We start from the raw sequence: 24,242 nt of genomic DNA, 5'->3' as shown, positions 1-24,242 counted from the left end.
TCTAAAAAAACAACGTACATACCTTAAAGAATACTTTATTGCTAGAAAATGCTATCATTCGAGTCTTTAGTGAGTCATAATCTTTGTCACAACAGCAACATTAAAGATCACGGATCACAGGTCACAACAAATATAATAATAAAAATGAAAAAGTTTGCAATTTTGCAAGAATTACCAAGATGTGACACAGAGACACAAAGGGGAGCAATGCTGTCTGAAAAACGGCACCAACACAGCCTTGCGGGACACAGGGTTGCCACAAACCTTCAGTTTCTAAAAAAACACAGTGTCTGCAAAGCACAATCAAGTGAAGCACAATAAAATGAGGTCGGCCTGCATATCTCATCTCATGCGATCCTGCAGGGACCCTGCAAATACGTACTGTCTCTGTTTTACAGCTGAAAACATTGCGGCAGAAAAGTTAAATGGTTCGCCCAACGTCACCCAAGAAGTACATGCGGATTTTAGGCCGGACAGAGCTTCAAGACAAAGGCCCTGTACGTCTACCGAGAACACTCTGATTTTATAAATACTATTTATATAGACTAAGGATCAGCAAACTTCGTCTTACAGGGCCAAACACTAAGCACTTCGGCCTTTGCGGGCCAGACAGTCTCTGCTGCACGGTTAGAGCACCAAGGCAGCCACAGACACTGTGTGAGCAAACGGGCGTGGCTGTTCTCCAATTAAACCAGAGGCCAGCATGCCGACCGCTGGATACAGAAGAGGGGCTGGCAAGCCACAGCCCTGGGCCAGATCCAGGCTGCCACCGGTTTCTGTAAATGAAGTTTTATTTATTTTTGATCTAAATCTAGCCTATCATCTAGACTATGCCTAGACAGGTGAAGGGCAATTCACTGAGCTAAAATGATGCCCTAGCTTCACAGAAACATCCTCAGGGAGCATCCAGTGCTCTTTTTTTCTAACTTTTGTTCCCCAGAAACATTCTGGTTCCTAACCTGTGGTCTGTGGGGTCCAGTCCCCCTGGTGGGAGAGCCCTGATAAACACCTGGTGCCCGACAGGTGACCTCTCATTGCAAAGGAACAGAGTCATTGTGTATCATCGATCAATAAGTGATTCGGTTTCTGGGAGACACACTACCTCGGGGGCACTGAGAAAACAAAAATGGAGGTTCTTAACCTGAAAGCATGGTGACCAGAGACGGAGCTTGTGGCGCCAAGACAACTATAAGCAGTTAATTCATCCACTCCAATATCTTATGGCGCTCTCACCCTGTGCCAGGCAGACATATCGACAAACTTCAGACTGAAAAGACCGGTTCCTAGCATTTGAGTGAATACTTTACATACAGAAAATCTACGTTGTTACTTATGACACCATGAGACCCGAGCCAGAAAACAACCACTTTCAAGCAAGCAGATAAACTTCGCAGCCTTGGTACCCCAGACAAAGGATGCCAGCTTCCTCGCAAGAGTAGCAGCTCTGGGAGCAGAACCTGTAATCTCTAGGAGGGCAGGGACCACACCTGGCTCAATGCCCAGAAACAGCAGGCGTCCCCAAATACCTGTGGCCTGTACTGCTGTGGGTTAATTACCTCCATGGCTCCTGACAAACTGGGGTGTGCACGGCCTGGCCTGAAAGTCAGGTTTTCTAACTCACATGATCAAGACCAAACGCGCCATACCTGGACTGTCTGGTAATCGGAAGCATCGATTCCTTTCACGGTCACCTCTCGGAAGACTCTGGGCTCCAGTTCCTCTTTGGTCAGATCACAGTGATAAATGATACCTAGAAGGAAGCGGAAGTCTTCGTTCAGTCCACAAAATCACTAGATACAAGGGGGGCAGGGATCACAAAGCACAGTCAGCAGTGCCGTGTAAGGTCACCGCAGCAAGAGAGCCCAGAACAGTCAGGGGTGCGGAGCGCTACGTAAGCGTTCACACGTCCTCATCGCCATCGCGTGCGGCCTTCCTTTCCATGACAGCCACCTGCGTATCCATTTCAGAAGATTCTAATGCATTCCAGGAGTATAAGAAGAGGTAAAACCTAAGTGCAGAAACTTAACAGGTCTTCCCCACGCCAGGTCACTTAGGAGTACAGGTCAAAGAAGATGGGAAACTTCATGTAGGGCCATTTTCCCTGAGCAGTGATTAAGAGGGAAAACTCAAATGATGTGCCCAAAGTCAACAGCCTTTCAGGGGTCTCTTGATGGAAACTTTGGGACACCGGCTACCTGACACCCACCCACCTGTGGACACACACCCACCTGTGGACACACATGTGGACAGCAATCAAGGACCAAAGACAGCCTTTTAGGGTAGCCTTTCAGAGATGCCTTTAAAATTCTGATTATCCCAGCAACTGTGCACAACACAAACTGATGAATACACACCAAAACTTTTTAGCTTAGTTTAACCACTAATTAAAATTCCATTTCCTTAATTTAATGCTACTACACTCTAACATTTAAGAACTAAATCAAAGAAACGATAAGTAAGACAAATCATTACTGTTTGAAAACGACACTGCTATAGTTTATGAAACAGAGTTAGTCATCTGGAGGGGCTGGTGTGTGGAAACAGCCCTCCCACATAACACTTTAAACATACGCTGTCAAGTATATGAAAAATCAATTTAGAGATCCTGATACTTGCTGGAAAACCAGAAACTAAGCGGTACTCCCACGGGGCACATTCGAACTGATGGATCATGTGCTCACATCCAGCTTGGCTTTCTTTTCAACCCTCTGTGTGTGTACGAGCTTCACTCACAGCTGAGGAACAGCACTCTGCCCTCCTCCGGCAAAGAGTGATACAGTTAGACTCCTTCACAACAGGACTGCTAACCCCTACGAATGCTATCCCAGTTCTCATGCTTACAAGTTATTTTAAGGTTTATAATGGGGAATATGATTAACATTAACCGTGGGGAGATGGGTAACATCACCCAAGTCCGGGCTTCCTTCGTTTACGTTACATTTGGACATGTGCTGGAATTCACCTTTATATGTAAAGTACCTCCAGACGACACTCTGGGCATACATTCTAAACTACCAGATACACTGAATACTGTACTTGCCCAGATGAATGTGATCTTGAGGGCAAAGGCTATCTTCACATATGTTAATTTTTTAAGAGTTTCTTTGTTAGGACCTGCCCCGCTTCATCAGAACACAAAAAGCATCTGAATCCTTGAAAAAAACTCCAAACAAGCAAACAATAACAGGAGACTGCAGAATAAGCAGACGGCCGTATGAGCACTGGACTCACTCCAGCATCACTGCTCCCTGTACTACAGTGAATGACAAAGGACCCTGGAGCCAGGCTTCCCAGCTCGGACCAGTTACTGGGGCAGTGACCTAAGATAAATCACCAAGGTACTAGAATGCAACTTTCCCAGTGAAGACAATTAGTAGGAAACACAATCTAAATGTCTGTTTATCTGGAAAATTTGAGACATCAAAGCCCCTGACAGCACAATGAAATAACGATATGACATGGGCTGACTGCTGTTGGGAGAAAGGGTGCCAAGCGCCCAACCTCTATTCCTCTGTTTGGGGCAAAAGTGGCTCTTGTAGGGGAGACTGGGTTAAACCTAAAGGTACCAATGCTTAATATGAGGGTGGGTCAAAAATTATCCACACTCCAGGTATATTAAAACTTGCTGGCCGCACTGTCTTATCAGCGCTTTCCGTTTAAGGCTACTGTCTCCCCAGTCACTGCTGTGCAGGTGTGAATGTGTTCCATCAGTTCATTTGTAACTGTGGTGCTAAGAAAAATGGATGCCCCACTTGTGATTTGCACGAAAGAAGAGCAGCGTGCAGTGATTCGCTTTTTGTGGTCTGAGGGTGTACCTGGTGCCGTTATTCATTGAAGACTTTGTGCTCAGTATGGAGAAAGTGTTTTGTTGTGAAGAAGTGTGTATGAATGGACAGAGAAGTTCAAGTAAGGTTGCACACGTGTTAGCCATCAAGGAGGAGCCCGCTGCCTGTCCACGTCCACGGCTGATGACAACACTGAGCGTGCACGTGAAATGATTCTGTCCAATAGACGAGTGACAGTGGATTATGTGGCAAATCATTTGCAAATCAGCCATGCCTCTGCCTATGATATAAACCATGACAGACTTAGATTTCAAAAAGTTTGTGCTGAACCCTACACTTTGGATTAAACGCAGAGGACTGCTATCCAAGGGCGCTGTAATCTTGCATGACAACGCACGTCCGCAACGTCTGCCCACACTGTCGACACTCTGCAAAAGCTGTGTCTTGAGGTGTGAAAGCATACTCCCTCGAGTCCTGATATTGCTTCATCGGACTTTCACCTGTTTGGTCCCCTGAAAGCAGCCCTACTAGGATGAAGATTCACTTCTGATGAAGAAGTGCATTCGTGGCTCGCAGCTCAGCCTGAAACATTTTTTAATGAGGGACTACAAAAGCTTGCTGACAGATGGACAAAGTGTACTGAAAAGCAAGGAGGGGCTTCCCTGGGGGCACAGGTGTTAAGAATCCACCTGCCAATGCAGGGGACACGGGTTCGATCCCCGAGCTGGGAAGATCCCACATGCTGCAGAGCAACGAAGCCCATATGCCTGTAGAGCCCACAAGCCACAACTACTGAGCCCACGCGCCCAGAGCCTGTGCTCCACAACAAGAGAAGCCAATGCAATGAGAAACCTGCACACCGCAACCAAGAGTAGCCCCCCACCCCGCTCGCCAAAGAGAAAGCCCGTGTGCAGCAACAAAGACCTAACGCAGCCAATAAAGAAAGAAAGGAAGAAAGAACAAAGAAAAAGAAAAGCAACAAGATCATGTCAAAAGGGATGTATTTGTCTTTTCTAAAAGGGAATTAAACTCTACAGCTGGAGGGCAGATAATTTTTGACTCACCCTCGTACATGTGATGGATACATTCTACTTACAGATCCACCTGAGTCAGCGCAAGTCAGCCCACTGCACATTCACACTGTGACGTGAATTCCTGTAGTCTAATGATGCTTTGTGTCCTGTCTGAATTGGTTTGCTAAGTATCAGGTGTGGGGAGGGGACTGGAGAAACATCCCAGAATCACGAATCAGAGAGGATTCGTTAGGTGATCTCTGGGGAATAATTTCAAAGTTTAAGGGCAAAAGAGAACTGAATTATGGAAGTCCCTTAAGACCAGAGAAGGTGTCCGGACTTGACGAGACGGGTCTCCTGATGAAAACAGTGCTTTAACAAGGCTCTTCCAGCAGTAGGAAAGAGGCAGGGACGACCAGCTTGGATATGCCTGCTGTAATCTGAAATAAATGTCCGGAGGTGAAAGAAATGGGAGTTAGGGGGCAGGGGCAACTCTAGGAGAAGTTGCAAAAGGATCATCAGAAGAATCTGGAAAACTGGATACGCAAAGAGAGGGCAAAAGAAGTTTGTAAAGACGACCCATGTAGATACTGTTTCATCCGGTTACAGGTTGGGTTTTAAAGTTATTAAAAAACAAAAACAAAAACAAAAACTAAAACAAGTCTCGTAAAAACTGTTTTCACTCCTTGGTTATTTACCCAAAGGAGTTGAAAACATGTCCACACAAGAACCTACACATGGATGTTGACAGCAGCTTTAGTCATGACTGCCAAAAGCTGGAAGCAACCAAGATGTCCTTCAGTAGATGAACGTGTAGATAAACTGTGGGACATCCAGGCAACGGAATATTACTCAGTGCTAAAAAGAAATAACCCATCAAGCCGTGGAACAACCTTAAACGCATATTCCTAAGCGAAGGAGCCGATCTGAAGAGCCTCCAGAATCGGTGATTCCACTATATGACACTCCAGAGAAGGCAAAGCTATGGAGACAGTAAAAAGATCGGTGGTTGCCAGGGACTGGAGTCGGGGAGAGGGGGGGATGACAAGGGCAGAGCACAGAGGCTTTTTAGGGCACAGAAAATACTCGGCATGATATCATAATAATGGATACCTGTCATCATACATTTCTCCAAACTCAGAATGCACAACACCAAGAGTGAATCCTAAGGTAAGTTATGGACTTTGGGCAACGATGATGTGTCAGTGCAGGTTCATCAACTGTAACAAACGTACCAGTGCAGTAGGGGATGCTGGTAGCGGGGGAGGCAGGGCATGTGTGGGGGCAGGGAGTATATAGGAAATCTCTGTACCCTCCCTTCAACTTTGCTGTGGACCTAAAACTACTCTAAAAATATAAAGTCTTAAAACATTTTTATGCCTTCCCCAAAGAGTCTGGGAAAGGTTCTTTGATTTCTTCTCCCTGTTTCTCAGAACCATGCAGCGGGGACGCTGTACTGGATTATTACAATGCACGCACGCAAGTCTGGAGTGAGCCCTCAACAACCCTCTAAGGTTCCGTGAGTACAGAATCAGCTGGCTCAACCACTAAGTGGTTTGAGCCACAGGAAATAAGTGCATCGTGCTTCACACTGCTCTGGCTGCCTGTTTTCTTCCAAGTGTGACTCAAGGTACAAATGGCTTGGCTCAAGATGTGTCTTCAACACGTACCTCCCTGTGAAACAAAGTCAGCTGGTGTGCACCTGCCAGATGTACCACGTGTCCAAAGCAGCTGGCGATGCAGGTATTTTTGGCCCTGGGGCTTTATTTATAATTTAGTGTCTCTGTCGTTTACTGCAGTAGTGGACAGCCAACCTTCAGAGACCACTGCAAGAGTGCCTTTGAGCGGACAGGCATGTGTATGGACGTGTATAGGTACACACTGACCATTCCTGCTTTCAAGGAATCTAGTTTATCTGATGGCCGTTTTTACATTTGGATCAGAAGCCTGAGTCTGGAAGCCCTGTTCTCTGGGTTTAGATATCAAATTCCATTAAGGAAAGAAAAGAAAAAGCAGCAGGCAAAATGACTAAGAAAAGATGAAGGAGAAGAACAAAACACTGCAGGAACAGACTAAAGCGGGCTCTGGAGCTGCCTGTCCGCACAGAATTGAGAACATAGTTCTCTTTCCAAACTTCACAGCCACAGTCACAGATAGTATTTCACCGCTTGGCACAGGCCCATCGGTTTACACGAGGACAATGAGTCCTTTCAACCCCGGTTATAATGAACTTGTTCTGGAAATAAATGGCCACAGGGGGTCACTGAGGGGGTTTACAGGCCTCTGGCGACTCTAGCTTTTATGAAGAGCAGGTGAGTCAGCCCTACTCTGTTCTCCTCATTGCCCTTAATCCATTAAAACTGTTTAAAGGCTATGAGGTTTTCCAGAGTACAATTTCCAGAACCAATGTAAGTTGAAGAAATAAAGTGTGGACTCCATGGCAGTGGCTGAGAGTGGCCAACTGGAGGAAAGCGATTTCTCTTGGTTCCTGTCCACCGGCTGCCACTGTTGCCCGGGTCCCAGGGGAGGAGGGGGCAAGACACCCTGACGTGAGGTTCTTGACCTGTCAGTTCCGGACGCCTGGCCCTGCGCATGGTTTCCAAATCTTTGTGAGATCCTATGAAAGGTACATGGGCAAGTAAAGCTTGCTAGGTGTGCCAGATGTACCATCAGACCTACGTACAGAACATCCTTCTTTTGGTTTTAATAATCCTGAAGGTAACCCATCATGATGACAAGATTCCTTAAAGACTGCCTGCTCTGTGACTCCAAGGTGCATGCGTACACACACATAAACACACACACACACACACACACACACACACACACACACAAGTGGATTAGGCATCATTGTCATCTGCCAAGCCCCAGGAAGAGGACATAGCCTTCTTCACCTGCCGGGCTCTCCCCTACTCTGCTTTATTTGCCAAGGACCAAACTATTGCAACAAAACTGGGTAGGACAAAAAGGACAATGGAGAAGCTGGAAAAACAAACAAGGGAAATGCAGACATTTTTTCAGCCGGATTGCTTTCAGGATAGGGTCTGTCCAGTCAACTGCAAACTGCCAACAGAGCCAGGCTCCTAGGACAAATCAGTGCACGTGTTACAGCTTCGACTATAACAGAAATGCCGCAGCCAAGTGGAGAAACAGGAGAAAACCAAAACAAGCAAAATGAGTGTGACCAACTTAAAAAAAGAGTTATAAAGAAAGCTATGTTTACTTTGGGGAAAATTAACTGATACCATAAAATTGCAATTTGCAAGTGTTTTTTTCCTTTTCTACTAGAACCAAGTCATTTAATCTACTACCAAGCAGTAGATTAATTTTATTTTAATACAGTTTAACAAAAACAGAATATATTCTCAGTTTTAAAACAGTTTTTTAACGTCCAATGTGACTACAGATTTTTATTTAACACTTTTAGTTGTCTGCACTGTGTGTGTGTTTTGATATATATGTAGATCAAAGGCTGAATCTAAGGTTATACTTGTTCATATTAATTTTTCCAATCAACCTAGAACCACAGTTGGTCCTGTCTCTGGAAGAGAGGCTCAGGATATAAGATCAATGAGAGTGAAGTTTTAGGTGTTTGTGTTTCCCTTTGTTCTGTCTGTTTTACTGTTTTATTCCCACTAAGAAATTTTGGCTGTAATACAGCATATGTGATTTTCAGTAACATAGCACTATATTTCAGTTTTTCAAAAGAAACCCAAAGGTGAGTCTGCTTTTTAAAGTGGACAACGTTGGTAGAAAGACTCTCACCTGGAGATAAAAAAGAAGTAAACTGATAGAAAATTTCGGTGTCCTTCTTCTGACCGCTGTACCCCACGACGCTGCCGACCTCAAGCGGGAAGGTCTTGAGGAGAGCACCGGTGGCCAGGTCGTGAAGCTGCAGGATGTTCTTTACATCATGGAGGTAGCATAACACCAAAAAGTTGGACCTGACACAAGCTACCCACTCTGAAAAGATAAGGACAGGTAAAACCTAATTTAGTTTTGAAAATTAGCCCAAAACATACTCATTTCACTGCACAACAGTTCTTGAGCTCTACACGGTACTCTGTGGCCTTGAGACTTGCCAAGTGACGTTATAATCGGTGTTAATCATTCATCACGTTTTCAGCATATCCCTTTAATAAATCACTGCCACCATCATGTCCACAGGTAACAAAAGAGTCTCCACCTGGGGCCAGGAGCCTCTGATGGTCTAGATAACGTGTGTAACACAAATAACCCTGCTTATCTATTTTGTATCCAGTATCATGCGACAGGAGGTATAAGATGGAAAACAACAAAACCTGAATCACGATCCCATCTGTCAGGATTGTTTAGTCAGCAAAAACGCATTAAACACACGCATGGTACACGCCAGATACCCTGCAGGGTGCTGGACAGACCAGCAAGAAGATGAGGTCACTTCTGCCCTTGAGACACAATCACATAAAAATACAAGTAGTAACGTGTAAACACATGTATGTGAGTGAGTGGTTGGTTGGGACCCAAAATAAGAGGGAGCCCTTAAGCAAGTGCTGAATTACGTCTGGAGGACAGACCTGTGAAGGTGGGGGCGCCTGGGTGGTGTCAGGGACAGGACAGCTCTCTGGGGGATGAGAAGGTGGGACATGACTAAAGGAATGAAGGCCAGAGCTGGGGATGAGGAGCGAGAAAAGGAAGATGAGTGAACCAACAGCAGGAAGGGAGGGAGGGACACGGGAAAGAGAACACGTGAGAGACCCATTTTCAATAAGAAGAGAACCGCTGTTCCATTCAGGGCTGCAGGGGGTGGGGGGTAGCAGTGGTCTGATGGGGGACTGGGTGAGCCAGGCAGGGGGGAGTTTAGACCTTGCTGACTCAGCCGTTACAGAGGCGCTACTGGTGGACAGGGGCGTGACACACGTAAAGATGACATCAGATGTATGCATCCGATGGCCGACCAGAGAACAACAGAGGTGCACAAAAAGGGTGGAGGGGAGACCCGAACACACGACTGCAAGAGGCCGGCACAACACCCCAGTAACCGGAAGATAAAGTCAGGAGAAGGGGGCAAAGAAATGAAAGGCATCTCCCGGGAAGAGTCACCAGGATGTGGCAAGTGTGGGGACAGGAGAGTGAGGTGGAGACCCGAGCCCTCTCGGTGTCCAGGGCTGCAGCTTCCGTGATGGTGCTGTCGGTGGCGGCGCTGGGGGAGCAGAGGTAGGCGAGCAGAGGAGGAAAGGAGAAGGCAGCGGGGCAGCTGCCGAGCACAAACCCGCGTGCTCTGGACGAGATGGGCCAGCGGGAACGACAGCCCATCCAGAGGGGGAGACGTGGTGGTACGTGCAAGGAGGACAGGGCTGCAGGGAACAGCTCGGGAATGTGGAGAAGATGAGCCTTTCTTGGGTCTCACAGTGGGGGGCAGAGTAAGGGGCTCTTGACACTGCTTATTTTTATAACCCAAGAAACTAGCCGTTCACACATATAATACCATTACCAGTGACCGACAAGACACTGGCCGGAGGGAGCTGTGAGGCTCACCGGGGCCTCAGTCTCGTCGGGTAGTCTAGATTACTACCACAAACTTTTCCTCAAGTCAGGATATAAAGCAGAACTCTTTCTTTTCTTTTTTTTAATTTTATTTATTTATTTATTATTTTTGGGGGGGTAAAGCAGAACTCTTACATCTAAAAGTAATTTAATCATCTGCCAAAATGATTTCTTTAAGTGCTTCAATCAAACAATATATTTCACGTGGCTTTAATGTTTTACGGAAAGTAGGGGGAAAAAAACTGAAGTAAATTATTTCTGTCAAAAAATAATCAACCTGTGTTAACTACGGGTACATCAGAATTCTAAAACAGACCAAGTGAGTAAGAAAAGGACAAGGTGATTTGTAGACTGTCGTTAATGAAAGCTCTGACTTTACAGCTGTACTTTATGACTCAACTCTAGTTTTATTCTCCACAGGGCACTCTGTGCTAATGATACATTGCAAATTCAACTGTGCTCCTCTCTGAATTGATGAGTTCCAGTGAATATTGAAGGTTTCCCCTTTCCAGTCTAAAGAACTTATAACCTTTCAGAGGGAAGGTTATAGAAATATATCACCCTCTTCAAGCATTGATTTGCACTTCATTAGATCTACAAGTGAGATAGGCTGTCATCTTAAGGTATAGTTAAAACCGTTTTGGGGAGGTGGGGCTTTAAAAGGCAGACAATTCACAGGCCTTGGGAAATCTTTGCATTTCGGATGCTTCCATACGTGAGAATCACTGTTCCAACCTGACTCGCACCTGAAAAACACCCAGGGCACTCCCTCCTCATGAAGACTTGGGCCACCAAGTCTCCTTTGGACCCACGGAGGCCTGAGGACCCCTCCCACGGCACTTAGGAAGCACTCACTCAATGCGGGCTCTCACCACCCTGGGTGGGGAGGTTCTGTCTCAGTTTGGACAGGAGCCATCAGGCTACCAAAGTCGCTGCAAACCAGCTTCCTTGCATGAAGCTGTTCAAGGAAAAGGCACGAAACCTGTTCTAAGACTCAGGGGTCCCTCATCCAAATATATGAGGGTCAGAGAGTGAACGGAAGGTTTTGAGGAGACAGGTGAAGCAATTTCCTTGGAAAGAGCCCCTGTCATGCTGTAAGCCCCCCCTCCCCCCTGGGGAAACCCCCAGCCTGAGAGAGACAGAGCACCGGTGCCTAATCCAGGTTTGGACTGTGGAAGGGCCCGGGATGGGCTGCTGCCCCAGGGTTGCAGATGGGGGTTGTGCACGAAAGAGCCCGGATGGGGCTGCTTGGGTCCCGTCAGATAGAACTGCCCAAGGTGCTGGAGACCTCTGTACAGAATTGCGCGGAGGGGTGAGCCAGATGCCCGGAGGTGGAGGAGGTCCCAGGCAGACACCCAGAGCAGCACGTCCTCCAGGGCCAAGGGAGCTGCCCAAACGAGGGCCGGTGGGAGCGCCCAGACTCAGCCGTAATCATGTGCCCACCTTCCGCTCTACCCACGAAGCAAGGCCAGGGAAATGTCTGCAGGCACAGAGCTCGCCGCCTTGAGCAGGGGGGGAGAGGGAGTCCTTACTCTTCCAGGACATGCACCTGCATCCATCTGAGTCCAACACCTGTGCTTTAATCCGCTGAGAAACCCACGTCAGGACTGCTTTATCTGAGACAGGGCCGCTCTGCAGCTCTCAAAAGAATTATTCTCCTAATTATACACCTTATACCTTCCCATTTTGGGATGACCTTAGATTTTATCCCCATTCAACCCATCAGCAGAAGGTCACCTCCACAAGCAAACTCTTCATTGCCTTAAAGGTACTTCACTCTCCTTTTGTGTCAAAAACTATAGCAAAATTAGTCTTACTCTAAATCAAATCCAGCTTTCAGGTAAGAAGTAATTTATAAAGCGGTATATCATTTTTGGAAAATCATTGAGAAAATGAATAAAAGGGAACTTAAAGGCAGTCTGAAACATGATGGATACAGAAGTGAGGCTCTCAAGAGGATACTGTAGCACTGTGCACACAGCACCAAGGGCAACGGATTTCAATTCAATCTGACAATCTCTCTTCTTTTCTGCTAAGAGGACTGTAAATCCACCCGAAGTTCTACAATACGTATAATACAGCCAAAGGTTATTCAGAAGTTAAAAGCTAAGGATTCTGAATCCAAATGGTTTAAAAAAAATTAAACCTTAGCATGTATTATCAGACAATAACTACACAAAGACAGCTGATATATTAAAAAAAAAAAGCACTACCTTTGAAGGTCTGGATTCACACCTTCACAATTTTTATGAAGACCCCGCACAGCACTGTACTAACTACAAAGAGGTCACATGGTAAACACTTGGTTGCACTATTGAGACATTCCATGGTTAGAGACTGAAGGTTCTTTACCTTGTAACTGGTCACCAGAGAATGAGAGAGGCACCAACCTCTTGACGTTCTTACCAAAGACAAAAGCACAATCGCCAAGCAGCGTGTACTCTCACCTAAGACGTCTTTCTCGTGCTCGGGAACAAGCACCTTCCACTTGGACTCCTCGGGCTCCGTGAAGTCAATGTTGATCAGGCGGTAGTTGGGAGAATGGCGGTTTGTCTTGAACGTGAACACTGTGCCCTCGTTGGTCACGTAGTCATATTCCCCTTCGAAGTTGTCGATCAGTTTCACCCACTTCAGGATCCCTGGTGAGAGACCAAACACCCCTGTCACCTATCCAGGGTCTGAAATGGTGGGGTAAGTGTGTAGGGAGGGGATGGCTCTTTTCTGTCTATAGGACACAAAGCAGACACATAATTTGGACCATCTAAGGCATGAGAAAGAGCGAGGACACGTGTGGGTGAATTTTAAGGCTTCCAAAAAACACAAAGGACGTTTTTCCAGGAAAACCTGGCATTGAAGGAGAGTTGAGAATTCTCTCAGCCCATCGCCCCACGGCATCCAACACACCCCCTTCTACCTGAGCGGGTCTCAAATCCGAGCATTCCTACCTCTGCTGCCATCACTCTATCCCACGTCTTCATCTCCCTTCAGTTAAGAGCAGTGGCTCACAACTGGGGATGATATCATCCCCCCCGAGGGACTTCTGGACACGTCTGCAGATGTTTTGGTTGTGACAGCTTGGAAAGTGAGAGGAGGGCTACTCCTGGCACCTAGTGGGCAGAGGCCAGAGATGCTGCCTCAAGGCACAACCAGCCCCTCCGGCAACGGGTCAGCCCGCCCCAGACGTCAACAGTGTGCGGCCGGGTTGCCCTGGGCTGCAGCATCCGCTTCCCGCCTGCTCTTCCCGCCGCTGCTCTCAACCTTCTCAGCACAGCAGCCTCCACAATGTCCTAATATCCTAACCTGGTCCCTGAGGGCACCCTTCCTAGGAATTTCCCCACTGCTCTTTGAATAAAATCCGAATTCCTTCCTATGGTCGCCACGGTCCTGCATGTCACAGTCCTTGCCCACTTAGCCAACCTCAGACGATCCAACTTTTGCTTCACCCCCAGTCCTCTGGCAACACTGGCCTTTGCTAGGTTCCTTAAGACATGCTGCACTTCAGGGCCTTGTGACACGCTGTTTCCCTGCTTGGCCCACTATCAGATGGCTGGGTACCTCTCACCTGCACCCACAGCACTGCTCTCAAGATAAAAACGGCTGACCCTCTAACAACACGGGTCTGAACTGCGTGGGTTCACTTACAGGGGGATTTTCTTCAATAGTAAATACTGTAGTACTTACTACATGATCTGCGGTGGGTTGAATCTGTGTATGCACAGGGACCATGTATCCAGGGGGCCGACTGTGACCTCTGCGTGGTTCCAGGGTCAACTGTACCTAATTTGCTTGTTTATAATTTGTCTTTTTTACTCACTATTTAATACTCAGCACCCAAAGAGAAGTGCAAAATACAACTGGTGGCTGGTGTCGAATGCAAGGAGGAACCCTTTCCAGTCCTTCTGTTCTAAGAACTAGTCTGCAGACGGTCGTCACTGCAAAGAAGTCTGAAATGTGTCTGCCATCATCATCATTTAAATGGCTCACTAAATGTCACTTTTAATATTAAAAAAAAAATCCATGGGGAAGATATCTGGTTCATAAGGTATGATTCACTAATGTTTAGAGGACATCTCAAAAACTTTATAAATAAAAAAGCTCTATGACTTCTAAACTGCTCAAAGGCAATGCCAGATCTCAACTATTCTCCAATTAATCTCCTACCTTAAACTTCACAGTGAAATTGCTACATTAACTTGGATAGTTCATTTACATTCCTGGCGGTTTTACATTCATTCTCTCACTCAGCTCCATAACATCTTTATATGATTTGTTGCTGAATTAAATCAATCAGGGAAAATACAGTCCCATGGTAGACAGGTTTTCGGTTAGACATAACTAAATTAAAACCCCAGCTTCAACCACTATTTAGCTATGTGACCTTGAACAATCTCTTTATCCCTTGCTGAGCCTCATTTTCTCAACTGTAGACAAGAAATAGTAAGTAAATGCGAAAATTATTATAAAGTTACTAATAATACCTATCCTACAACCAAAACCTCAACAAATATCATTCTAAAATAAACTACTGGAATTAAAACTGACAATAAGATACACAGTTAAAAAAATCTATAGGTTTTCCATGTGTTAGCAATATTGGTTAGAAAACATGGTGGGGGCAGGGCACCTTATTTACATTAGAAGCAAAATTAATGAAATACTTAGGAATGTACATAACAAGAAATGTGGACTCTTTACGAGTAAAGCTCTAAAATTTTTCTAAGGAATATTAAAAAACAACAAAAAGCAAAACCTGAATAGCTGGAAACACACACCATATCCCTAGGTAGGAAGACTCAGTATTTCAAAGGTGTAAATAATTCCAGAAGAAATCTATAAATTTAATACAATTCCAATCAAAATCTAAATGAGCTCTTTAGGGAATTTGACAACATCATTCTAAAGTTCATCTGGAAGAATAAGCCCTTAAGGACAGTTGATATATTTTTGATGACAAAACAAGAAGGAATTTCTTGCACTAACCAACTGACTTTTGGTTAAATCCTATTGTATACAAAGAACACACTCTGTATGATTTCAATCTTTTTAAACTTGTTGAGAAAAGCTTTGTGGCCTAATTTTTTTTTCTTAAATGATTTAAAAATGTTCCTGTATGTGACTGAAAAGAATATGTACTTTGCAGACTTGTAAGTATGATATGCTAAGTATGTCTACTAAGTAATTTGTTAATCTTTTGTTCAAATATATATATTTACAGATTCAGGGGGCCATTTTTTCTATCAGTCAAAGGAAAGGTCTGTTAAAATCTTTCTCTATGTAGATTTGTCTATTATTACTTGTATTTCTGTTAATTTTTACTCTGTATTTTGAAATCATGCTGTTAGATATATATGCAGTTAATTATTATATCTAAATAAAACTAAACTGAACCTTTTATGATTATAAACTTTTATCTCTAGTAATGAATTTTGCTTTAAAGTCTACTTTGATATTAAAACAGCTATGTCATTTTCATTTTAATATCTTTGGCCAGTTGTCTTCTGCAGAACGGATGGTCCCAATTTGCTCTTCTCTATGTCTCTTAACCACTCATATGCTTTCCACCTCTTGGTGGGCTGCATTCTATGTAATTTCTTTTTATATTCACTTTCACTAATTCTCTCTTCAGCTATGTCTAATCTCTTTAACCTAATAACTTAATTTTTAATGTTAATCATATTTTTATTTCTATAAGTTCTACTAGTCCTCTTCCAAATAGGTTTGGTCATTATTTACAATATCTTGTTCCTTGCTTATGTTTCCAAGCTTCTCATTTACTATTTTTTTTAAAGCAGCATCACTATTTTGAAGTGTATTTACTACTTACTTTACAATAGGAATTTGATAATTCCACTCTGGTGTAAATCTGCTGGCTCTGCTTCTCATGTTGGTGAATTTCCTCATCGGATCTGTAATTTTTGATTGTGAACTGATGTCCCTTGAAACACTATCTGTGAGAATTCTTGGAGGACTGGGTAGAAGTGACACAATTTCAGCCAAGATTTGTATTTGGCTTCTATTTGCCTCTTGGGAGGCAACCAACCTGGGGGCACTTTAAATTAAATCCTTGTCATGAGGATTTTTGGATCTCATAGAGTTAACCAAGTCAACTTGTACCCATGTGAAGGTCAGCCCTTCTCATGTTTTAGGAGAATTCACATCCTGCCTCCAAGGTGGAGACAGGCAGGTTTCCTTACTATACCCTGCCTCTCTCCTACTCCCTGGCTCCACCACTGGCAGGTTTATCTCTCAATAATCCTTATACCACCAAAGGGAAGCTCAGCCTCAAGGCCCAGCAGAAACACTCTGGGACAATCCAGCTTACATCCCAAGATTCCTGCTTTCATTTTGTCTTTGGTCTCTACGATTCCTCTTCTTTTGTGCTAATTAGCAACATACTCAGTAAGAGGCTTTACTAACTTTTTACAACATTTCAGTTGTTTCAACTGGGAGATTATTCAGAGTATATCATCTGCTACACTCCCACAAACAGAAGTCCTTACAATTAATTTTCACAAACAATTCTGCATCTGAGCAAAACATTTTTTTTTCCAGTGACAAACTGCTAACCTCAAAAGCAGGTGATCCATTCAAAGACAAGTGCATCTTAGTTTACACAAAACAATACTTTAAAGGGCAAAGAAACCCAAAGACTATTCCTTATAAGAATAAGTAAAAAAATTAATTGGCGATGCAAAATTTGCAGACAGTCAGAAAGCTATATTCGTTTCTAATAAGAATGATGAAACACAATTTTCTGGACTGTGACATTTGTAGACACAGAGTTTTGGTTCAGGGAAATGTTAGATTCCTTAAATGTTCCCCTGACAGTAAAACATTTCCTGAAGTGAACCGTTTCTTTCTCAAAGTAACCATCTTATGGTTTCTGCCTGAAAAGGTCTTGCAACCATTGCAGTGGTATTTATTATGACCCTACCTCCCCCTGCCTGCAAAAAAGTCACTGAAACATCCACCAAAGACAAAACACAGCAGAAATATCTTTCAATACCTCTGTATACTCAGGTGAGCCTGAAGATGTGGTGCACTTGTTTTAAATAATCAAGCTCCAAAGAGCACCAAAACAATAAGTTTGTGGTCATTATCTGCCACCAATTTCTGAAGCATTAACTTTAGTCATAAATACACACAAGCCATATAGTCATGTGGACTTAATAATATGGCTGGATTTATACAAATCCAAGTGCAATCTGAAAAGCTGTTCAAAGGCTCACAGGGCAGCATATTTAAAATGGGGGCTCATGAAATCCTTTGGCTCTCTGGAAACCCTTGCTCCTCAGGCTTTGGCCACAAGAAAATTCAAGAGAAATGGTATTCCAGTTGAATAATGGGGGTCATTCAGTTTTGCTATTCACAAGTTAAAACACTACTGATTTAGGACTTCCTGGGCGGCGCAGTAGTTAAGGATCCGCATGCCAATGCAGGGGACACAGGTTCGATCCTTGCCCCAGGAAGATACCACATGCCGCGGAGCAACTAAGCCCATGTGCCACAAATACTGAGCCTGCACTCTAGAGCCCGTGAGCCACAAATATTGAGCCCAGGTGCCATAACTACTGAAGCCCACGCGCCTAGAGCCCTTGCTCCGCAACAAGAGAAGCCACTGCAATGAGGAGCCTGTGCACCACAATGAAGAGTAGCCCCTGCTCGCTGGAACTAGAGAAAGCCCATGTGCAGCAACGAAGACCCAACACAGCCAATAAAAAAGAAAAAAAAACCCACTACTGATTTAACGGAAAATAGGAAAGTTACTTTAAAAAAAAAAGAGATGTGAAAGACACAGACTGGTTGAAGGGATACAAAAAAAAGACCCTTACATATGCTCTCTAAAAGAAACCCATTTCAGACCAAGGGACACATATAGACTGAAAGTAAGGGGATGGAAAAAGATATTCCATGCAAATGGAAGTCAAAAGAAAGCTGGAGTAGCAATACTCATATCAGACACATTAGACTTGAAAGTAAAGACTATTACAAGAGACAAGGAAGGACACTACATAATGATCAAGGGATCCATCCAAGAAGAACATATCACAATGGTAAATATCTATGCACCCAACATAGGAGCACCACAAAACATAAGGCAAATGCTAACAGCCATAAAAGGGGACATCGACTGTAACACAATAATAGTAGGAGACTTTAACAGCCACATACATCAATGGACAGATCATCCAAACAGAAAATAAATAAGGACACACAAGCTTTAAATGACACATTAGACCACTTCGACTTAATTGATATTTATAGGATATTCCATCCAAAAACTACAGAATACACTTTCTTCTCAAGTGCACATGGAACATTCTCCAGGATAGATCACATCTTGGGTCACAAATCAAGCCCCGGTAAATTCAAGAAAATTGAAATCATATCAAGCATTTTCTCTGACCACAATGCCATGAGACTAGATATCAATTACAGGAAAAAAACTGCAAAAAATACAAACACATGGAGGCTAAACAATTCACTATTAAACAACCAAGAAATCACTGAAGAAATCAGAGGAAATCAAAAAATATCTAGAAACAAATGACAATGAAAATACAACGACCCAAAACCTATGGGATGCAGCAAAAGCAGTCCTAAGAGGGAAGTTTATAGCAATACAGCCCTACCTCAAGAAGCAAGAAAAATATCGAATAAACAACCTAACCTTACACCTAAAACAATTAGAGAAAGAAGAACAAAAAAACCTCAAAGTGAACAGAAGGAAAGAAATCATAAAGATCAGATCAGAAATAAATGAAAAAGAAAGGAAGGAAACAATAGCAAAGATCAATAAAACTAAAAGCTGGTTCTTTGGGAAGATAAATAAAATTGATAAACCATTAGCCAGACTCATCAGGAAAAAAAGGGAGAAGATGCAAATCAACAGAATTAGAAATGAAAAAGGAGAAGTAACAATGGACACCACAGAAATACAAAAGATCATGAGAGACTACTACAAGCAACTATATGTCAATAAGCTGGATAACCTGGAAGAAATGGATAAATTCTTAGAAAAGTACAATACTCCAAGACTGAATCAGGAAGAAATAAAAAATATGAACAGACCAATCACAAGTACAGAAATTGAGGCAGTGATTAAAAATCTCCCAACAAACAAAAGCCCAGGGCCAGATGGATTCACAGGGGAATTCGATCAAACATTTAGAGAAGAGCTAACACCTATCCTTCTCAAACTCTTCCAAAATATAGCAGAAGGAGGAACACTCCCAAACTCATTCTACGAGGCCACCATCACCCTGATACCAAAACCAGGCAAAGATGTCACAAAAAAAGAAAATTACAGGCCTGAAAGAGAATAACAAATACTGTATACTACCTCATATATATGGAATCTAAAAAAATGGTACTGATGAACCCAGTGACAGGACAAGAATAAAGATGCAGATGTAGAGAATGGACTTGAGGACATGGGGCTGGGGCGGGGTGGGGGGGGGGGGATGGTGCGAAGGGGAAGCTGGGACAAAGTGAGAGAGTAGCAGAGACATAGATACACTACCAAATGTAAAACAGATAGCTAGTGGGAAGTTGCTGCATAACAAAGGGAGATCAACTTGATGATGGGTGATGCTTTAGAGCGCCAGGACAGGGAGGGTGGGAAGGAGTCACGGGAGGGAGGGGATATGGGGATATATGTATAAATACAGCTGATTCACTCTGGTGTACCTCAAAAACTGGTACAAGAGTATAAAAAAGAAAGAAAAAAAGCGATGTGGCTAGACTCAAACCATCTCACTTTTTGCCCCCCTTTTCTGAGGTCTTTGTCTCTAAGTGGTATTCTTTCCTCTGAAGCCAACAGAATTAGATTCCCAAACATCTCCACATTGAAGTTAAAATTACTTTTTTATAAACCTGCTTCTTGGTGGGGGAATGATTTGTTTACTGAGTGAAGTTGAGCTTAAAGTAAGTCACTGAAAGCTTCCCTTAGAGCAAAGTCATTACTTGTTTTGCTTTCTTTGAAAATCAATGATATTAACTATATTTCGCTGAAAATATTTTGTAAGCTCTCTTATAACAGGAGCTGAAACGTGCACTTACATTTGACAAAACACAGAGGGCCTGGGCTCTCACAACAATAACAAATGCAGAGCACGCCCGGGTCATGCTCTGCTGGTGCCTCATTCTGTTGCACCTGCTACATGATGATGGTTAGAACACGGGCACGGAATTCAAGTGGGCTGGGTCTGAAGCTGTAAATGGCATCAGGAAAGTTAATTGGCCTGACCTGCCTCAGTTTCCTCAGGATAACAACATAAGCTCCTCAGAGGCTGTTGAGAAGACAATGGAATATTTAGAACCTGGCACATAGGAAATGCTAAATAAATACTTACCACCTTCCCAAATAACCCTAGCATTGTGCAAATGACAAAAATAAGCAGAATGTGGCTTCTGAACAGCGCTATTTATTTGCTAACAGTGAACTTATAAAATCTAGTCTCCATCTCCCAGGGCACACAGCCATTTTCCTAGAAAAAGCTTTTATAATCACTAATTTAAAAATCAGTAAAATTATTAATTTTATCACTAGTATTTATTTTACTTCAAAATTCATGTTTTGCTTCTTATTTTTATACTGTCTTTCAATATTCCAATTCTTTTGGGTTGTTGGCATTCCCACTCTGAAACACAAACTTTTTTTTTTAAATTTTTTGCATGTTTGTTAGTTTTTGGCTGCACCATGTGGCATGTGGGGTCTTAGTTCCCCAACCAGGGATCGGACCCGTGTCCCCTGCATTGGAAGCACAGAGTCTTAATCACTGGACTGCCAGGGAAGTCGCAAACTTATTTTCTAATAACTCCCTGCCTTTCACAGAAGCCCTCCTCCCCTGTTGGTCTGACTTTTAACGCTCAGATAACTTTGCTAAACTTTAGACAGTTCATTTGTTTCAAGCTTCTTGAATGTTTATCTCCCCTTCTCCACCTCCAAAAGATGTCCAACTCCACCAGGCATGAACATGGGAGTCAAAATTGTCCCATCTGGCTAGAAACAAGAGATAACCTGCTTTGCACTGCCAGAGATGGCTGAGTGAACAATTTAAGTGTCTGATAAACACTGAGCTTCCTTTTGTAGTTTTATGTTAGCATGCTGTGTAGATTGATTTCTTATGCAGGAGAAAGCCAATTTTCTTTAATAACATGAAAGCATTAAAACGAAGACATGGTAAGTTCTGAAAACTTCATCAATCTAAAATGATCAAATTTTAAGCAAAAAAAGGAAACAGCCAAGAGACGGGTTAGTGAAAGATAGTCTGGGTGAAGTACAGGATAAGCTGCTATTTCCTTACAAAAATCAGTATGTCAGCGTCACCCATCTTTTCCCCTAAGATCCTTCATAAATGCTGCGACATGAGTAAAGACCACTTGGGGTCCATTTAAGGATGGCTACACTGAAGCAGAAGGGTATTAAGTTACCATCAACAAGAATTTTAGACATTTACAGTTCTTTACATGTAACAATTACTTCCTACAGATTCTCTTTAAAAACCTCTGATATAGTTGTACATTTATTCAGAATAGAGCCAAATGGTCAGTGTCTCTTTTGCCGCTGATTATCCTATAAAATAGAGAATAAAGTATCTGACCTTCTACAGAAAAATGAAAGAACCCAGAAGAAAAGGGAACAAACAAAAGAGAGACAACAGAGAGGAGTGAGAGGGTGTCTAGACCTTCCAAACTCCAGACAGGTCCTAACTCTGAGCGTGTTGCTTGGTGACAGCACCACTGATAAGCCCTGACGCTGTGCACTGGCCGTCTGTGGCCTCCGTCCAGCCGGCGGGGAGCACATACTCAGCAGGGATGGGCTGTCATCACCGCCATCACCCAACACAGTGCCTGGCACAAAGTGGGGCATTGACTCACGTCTGCCTCATGACCAAATATTAACATTCACACAATCCTACATTTCAGACTGAAACTTACATATACTTCTTGATTATAAAGACAACAGAAGTAATCAAATTTAAAAGAAGTTAGCAGTTTCTTCCACTTTTCCAATAAGAATACTTGGAAATATTACACACTAAGTTAAATGTGTATAAAAGTGTGTTGAAAACCATCTTTTATATTTTTAGGGTATAAATTAAATTTTCTTTCTTATTTTTAATGAAACTTTATTAGGAGCATTGATCTGGAATTCAGAAACTTTTAAATTGTAGCTCTTCCTCAAAGTATTTCTTTCTCTCTTTATTTTATATATATTTGGGCCGCACTGCACAGCATGTGAGATCTCAGTTCCCCGACCAGGGATCCAACCTACGCCCTGTGCACTGGAAGTGTGGAATCTTAACCACTGGACCACCAGGGGATTCCCTAAATTAAGTTTTCATTAAAAACTTTAGGAGCCCACATATTGGAGAGAAAAGGGACAACTCTGAGGCCTGATATTTAACTGTAATGTAGAAAATACGTGAAAACTTATTCTAAATTTAGTCTATATGAAACAACTATGTATTCGTAATATTTACAACAAATTTAGGAAACAAAGTGTGTGTATATATATATTTATTTCAAAAGAAATAGTAGTCTTGATTTAGAAAGGTACAGAATACATAACTAAGAAATCCAGACACACATCATCTTCTTGTAAGGCTCAGCACGATTAACTTCAACTAATCTGCAGGCGCAAATCACATTAAGAATCACAGGAGTCAAGACTCAGCTGTCTTTTCCAGTGCAGAACTAATAAAATGTCATGCCTCCCTGGTGTCCTAAGTGATACCTTGATACTTTTTAATTTTCAATTTTAAACAAGAGAAGCAGAAATCTGCTCATATAGTACACAGGACTGGAGAACCATGGTCTGTACTTTTTGATCATCCTCAGGCTTTAAAAAAAGACAAAAATTTAATTTTAAAAGTTAGGAGGCCAGAAGGGTAAAGATTCAAAATACAAGTAAATTAACAGTTACAGATGGAGGAGGACTTCTCAAGCAGGGCCACCCGAGCACAGAAGCCCTAAAGGGGCGAGGGCAGCGGCTGGAGACAAGCTGGTGCCCACCTACTGTGAGCCTGTGATAAAGAAAAGTTACTCTGACACTTGTTAAAATGGTAAAGAAGACTTTCTTCAAGACTATCATGATAGGTGTCAAGACTACTGCAGTGAGGGAGAGAGGTCAGGCTGAACTGGAACACAGAAAAGAGAGCTAGAGATTGAGAGCCCATGTGCAGAATGAAGGGGCTGGTGGATCAAAAATTACTAAGAGAAGACATGAGGGGGGGCTTCTTGGTGAAGCCAGGTCAAGCATGTGGGGGATGGATGGGGTGTGAGGCATCTGATCAGAAATGAAGGGCAGGAGACTATCTTTACGCTGACTCAGCAGGACCTCACTACAACTGGGCTACGCAGGCCCAGCAAGGAGGGTCGGGGGCAAGGAACGAAGGCTGAGGCCTCACTGAGAAGAGGCTCCGAGGAGCCTGACTAAAGTCTGGTCAAGGAGAGAACCGCTGTTGTAGTCAGGCGCCGTTCTAGGCGCTGGGGACTCCAAGGAGAGAAGACGGACAAAGTCCCTGATTTCATGCAGCTCAAAAACAGTCACATACAGTGTTTTTGTATGGAGAGAAAAAGAAATCAGAGTGGGGAAAGGGGCAGAAGGACCAACCACGGAGGGAAAGGTATGACCCCAACGCATGAGGAAGCACGGTAACGTCTAGGGCAGAAGTCCCTCTTCCCCCAAAGAAAGCTGAGAGTGACTTCGAACAAGTCTCTGGCAGTCAGCATAGAAAAGGGATGTGATATTCTTTGGAGCAGGCCTGCTGAGCTGTTTTGAACACTTGGAAAATTATGCAGACTTCTAATGCCCAGATGACAGGCCCAGAGCTGTCTCCATACAGTGGCGAGTGAAGTGAGCTGGGGGGGTCAGAGAAGTTACCTGTTCAGACAGGTAAGGACAGGAGCA

General features: G+C 43.5%; 1 protein-coding gene across 1 annotated transcript in view; it reads right to left on the bottom strand.

Annotated features, from left to right (window-relative positions):
* PREP (prolyl endopeptidase) overlaps positions 1-24,242 on the bottom strand; it is a 123,961-nt gene that overhangs the window by 46,885 nt on the left and 52,834 nt on the right. The window contains exons 8-10 of the mRNA XM_057738542.1: positions 12,772-12,963; positions 8,564-8,761; positions 1,647-1,750 (exon numbers count right to left, since the gene is read on the bottom strand). Of these exons, the coding sequence (XP_057594525.1) occupies positions 1,647-1,750; positions 8,564-8,761; positions 12,772-12,963 (494 nt within the window). The remainder of the gene's footprint in view (positions 1-1,646; positions 1,751-8,563; positions 8,762-12,771; positions 12,964-24,242) is intronic.

The sequence above is a fragment of the Hippopotamus amphibius genome, chromosome 6 (genome assembly GCF_030028045.1).
Source record: "Hippopotamus amphibius kiboko isolate mHipAmp2 chromosome 6, mHipAmp2.hap2, whole genome shotgun sequence".
Classification (NCBI taxonomy): Eukaryota; Metazoa; Chordata; class Mammalia; order Artiodactyla; family Hippopotamidae; genus Hippopotamus; species Hippopotamus amphibius.
The sequence above is the reverse complement of the archived record's forward strand: the minus strand, read 5'-3'. Positions and strand labels throughout refer to the sequence as shown.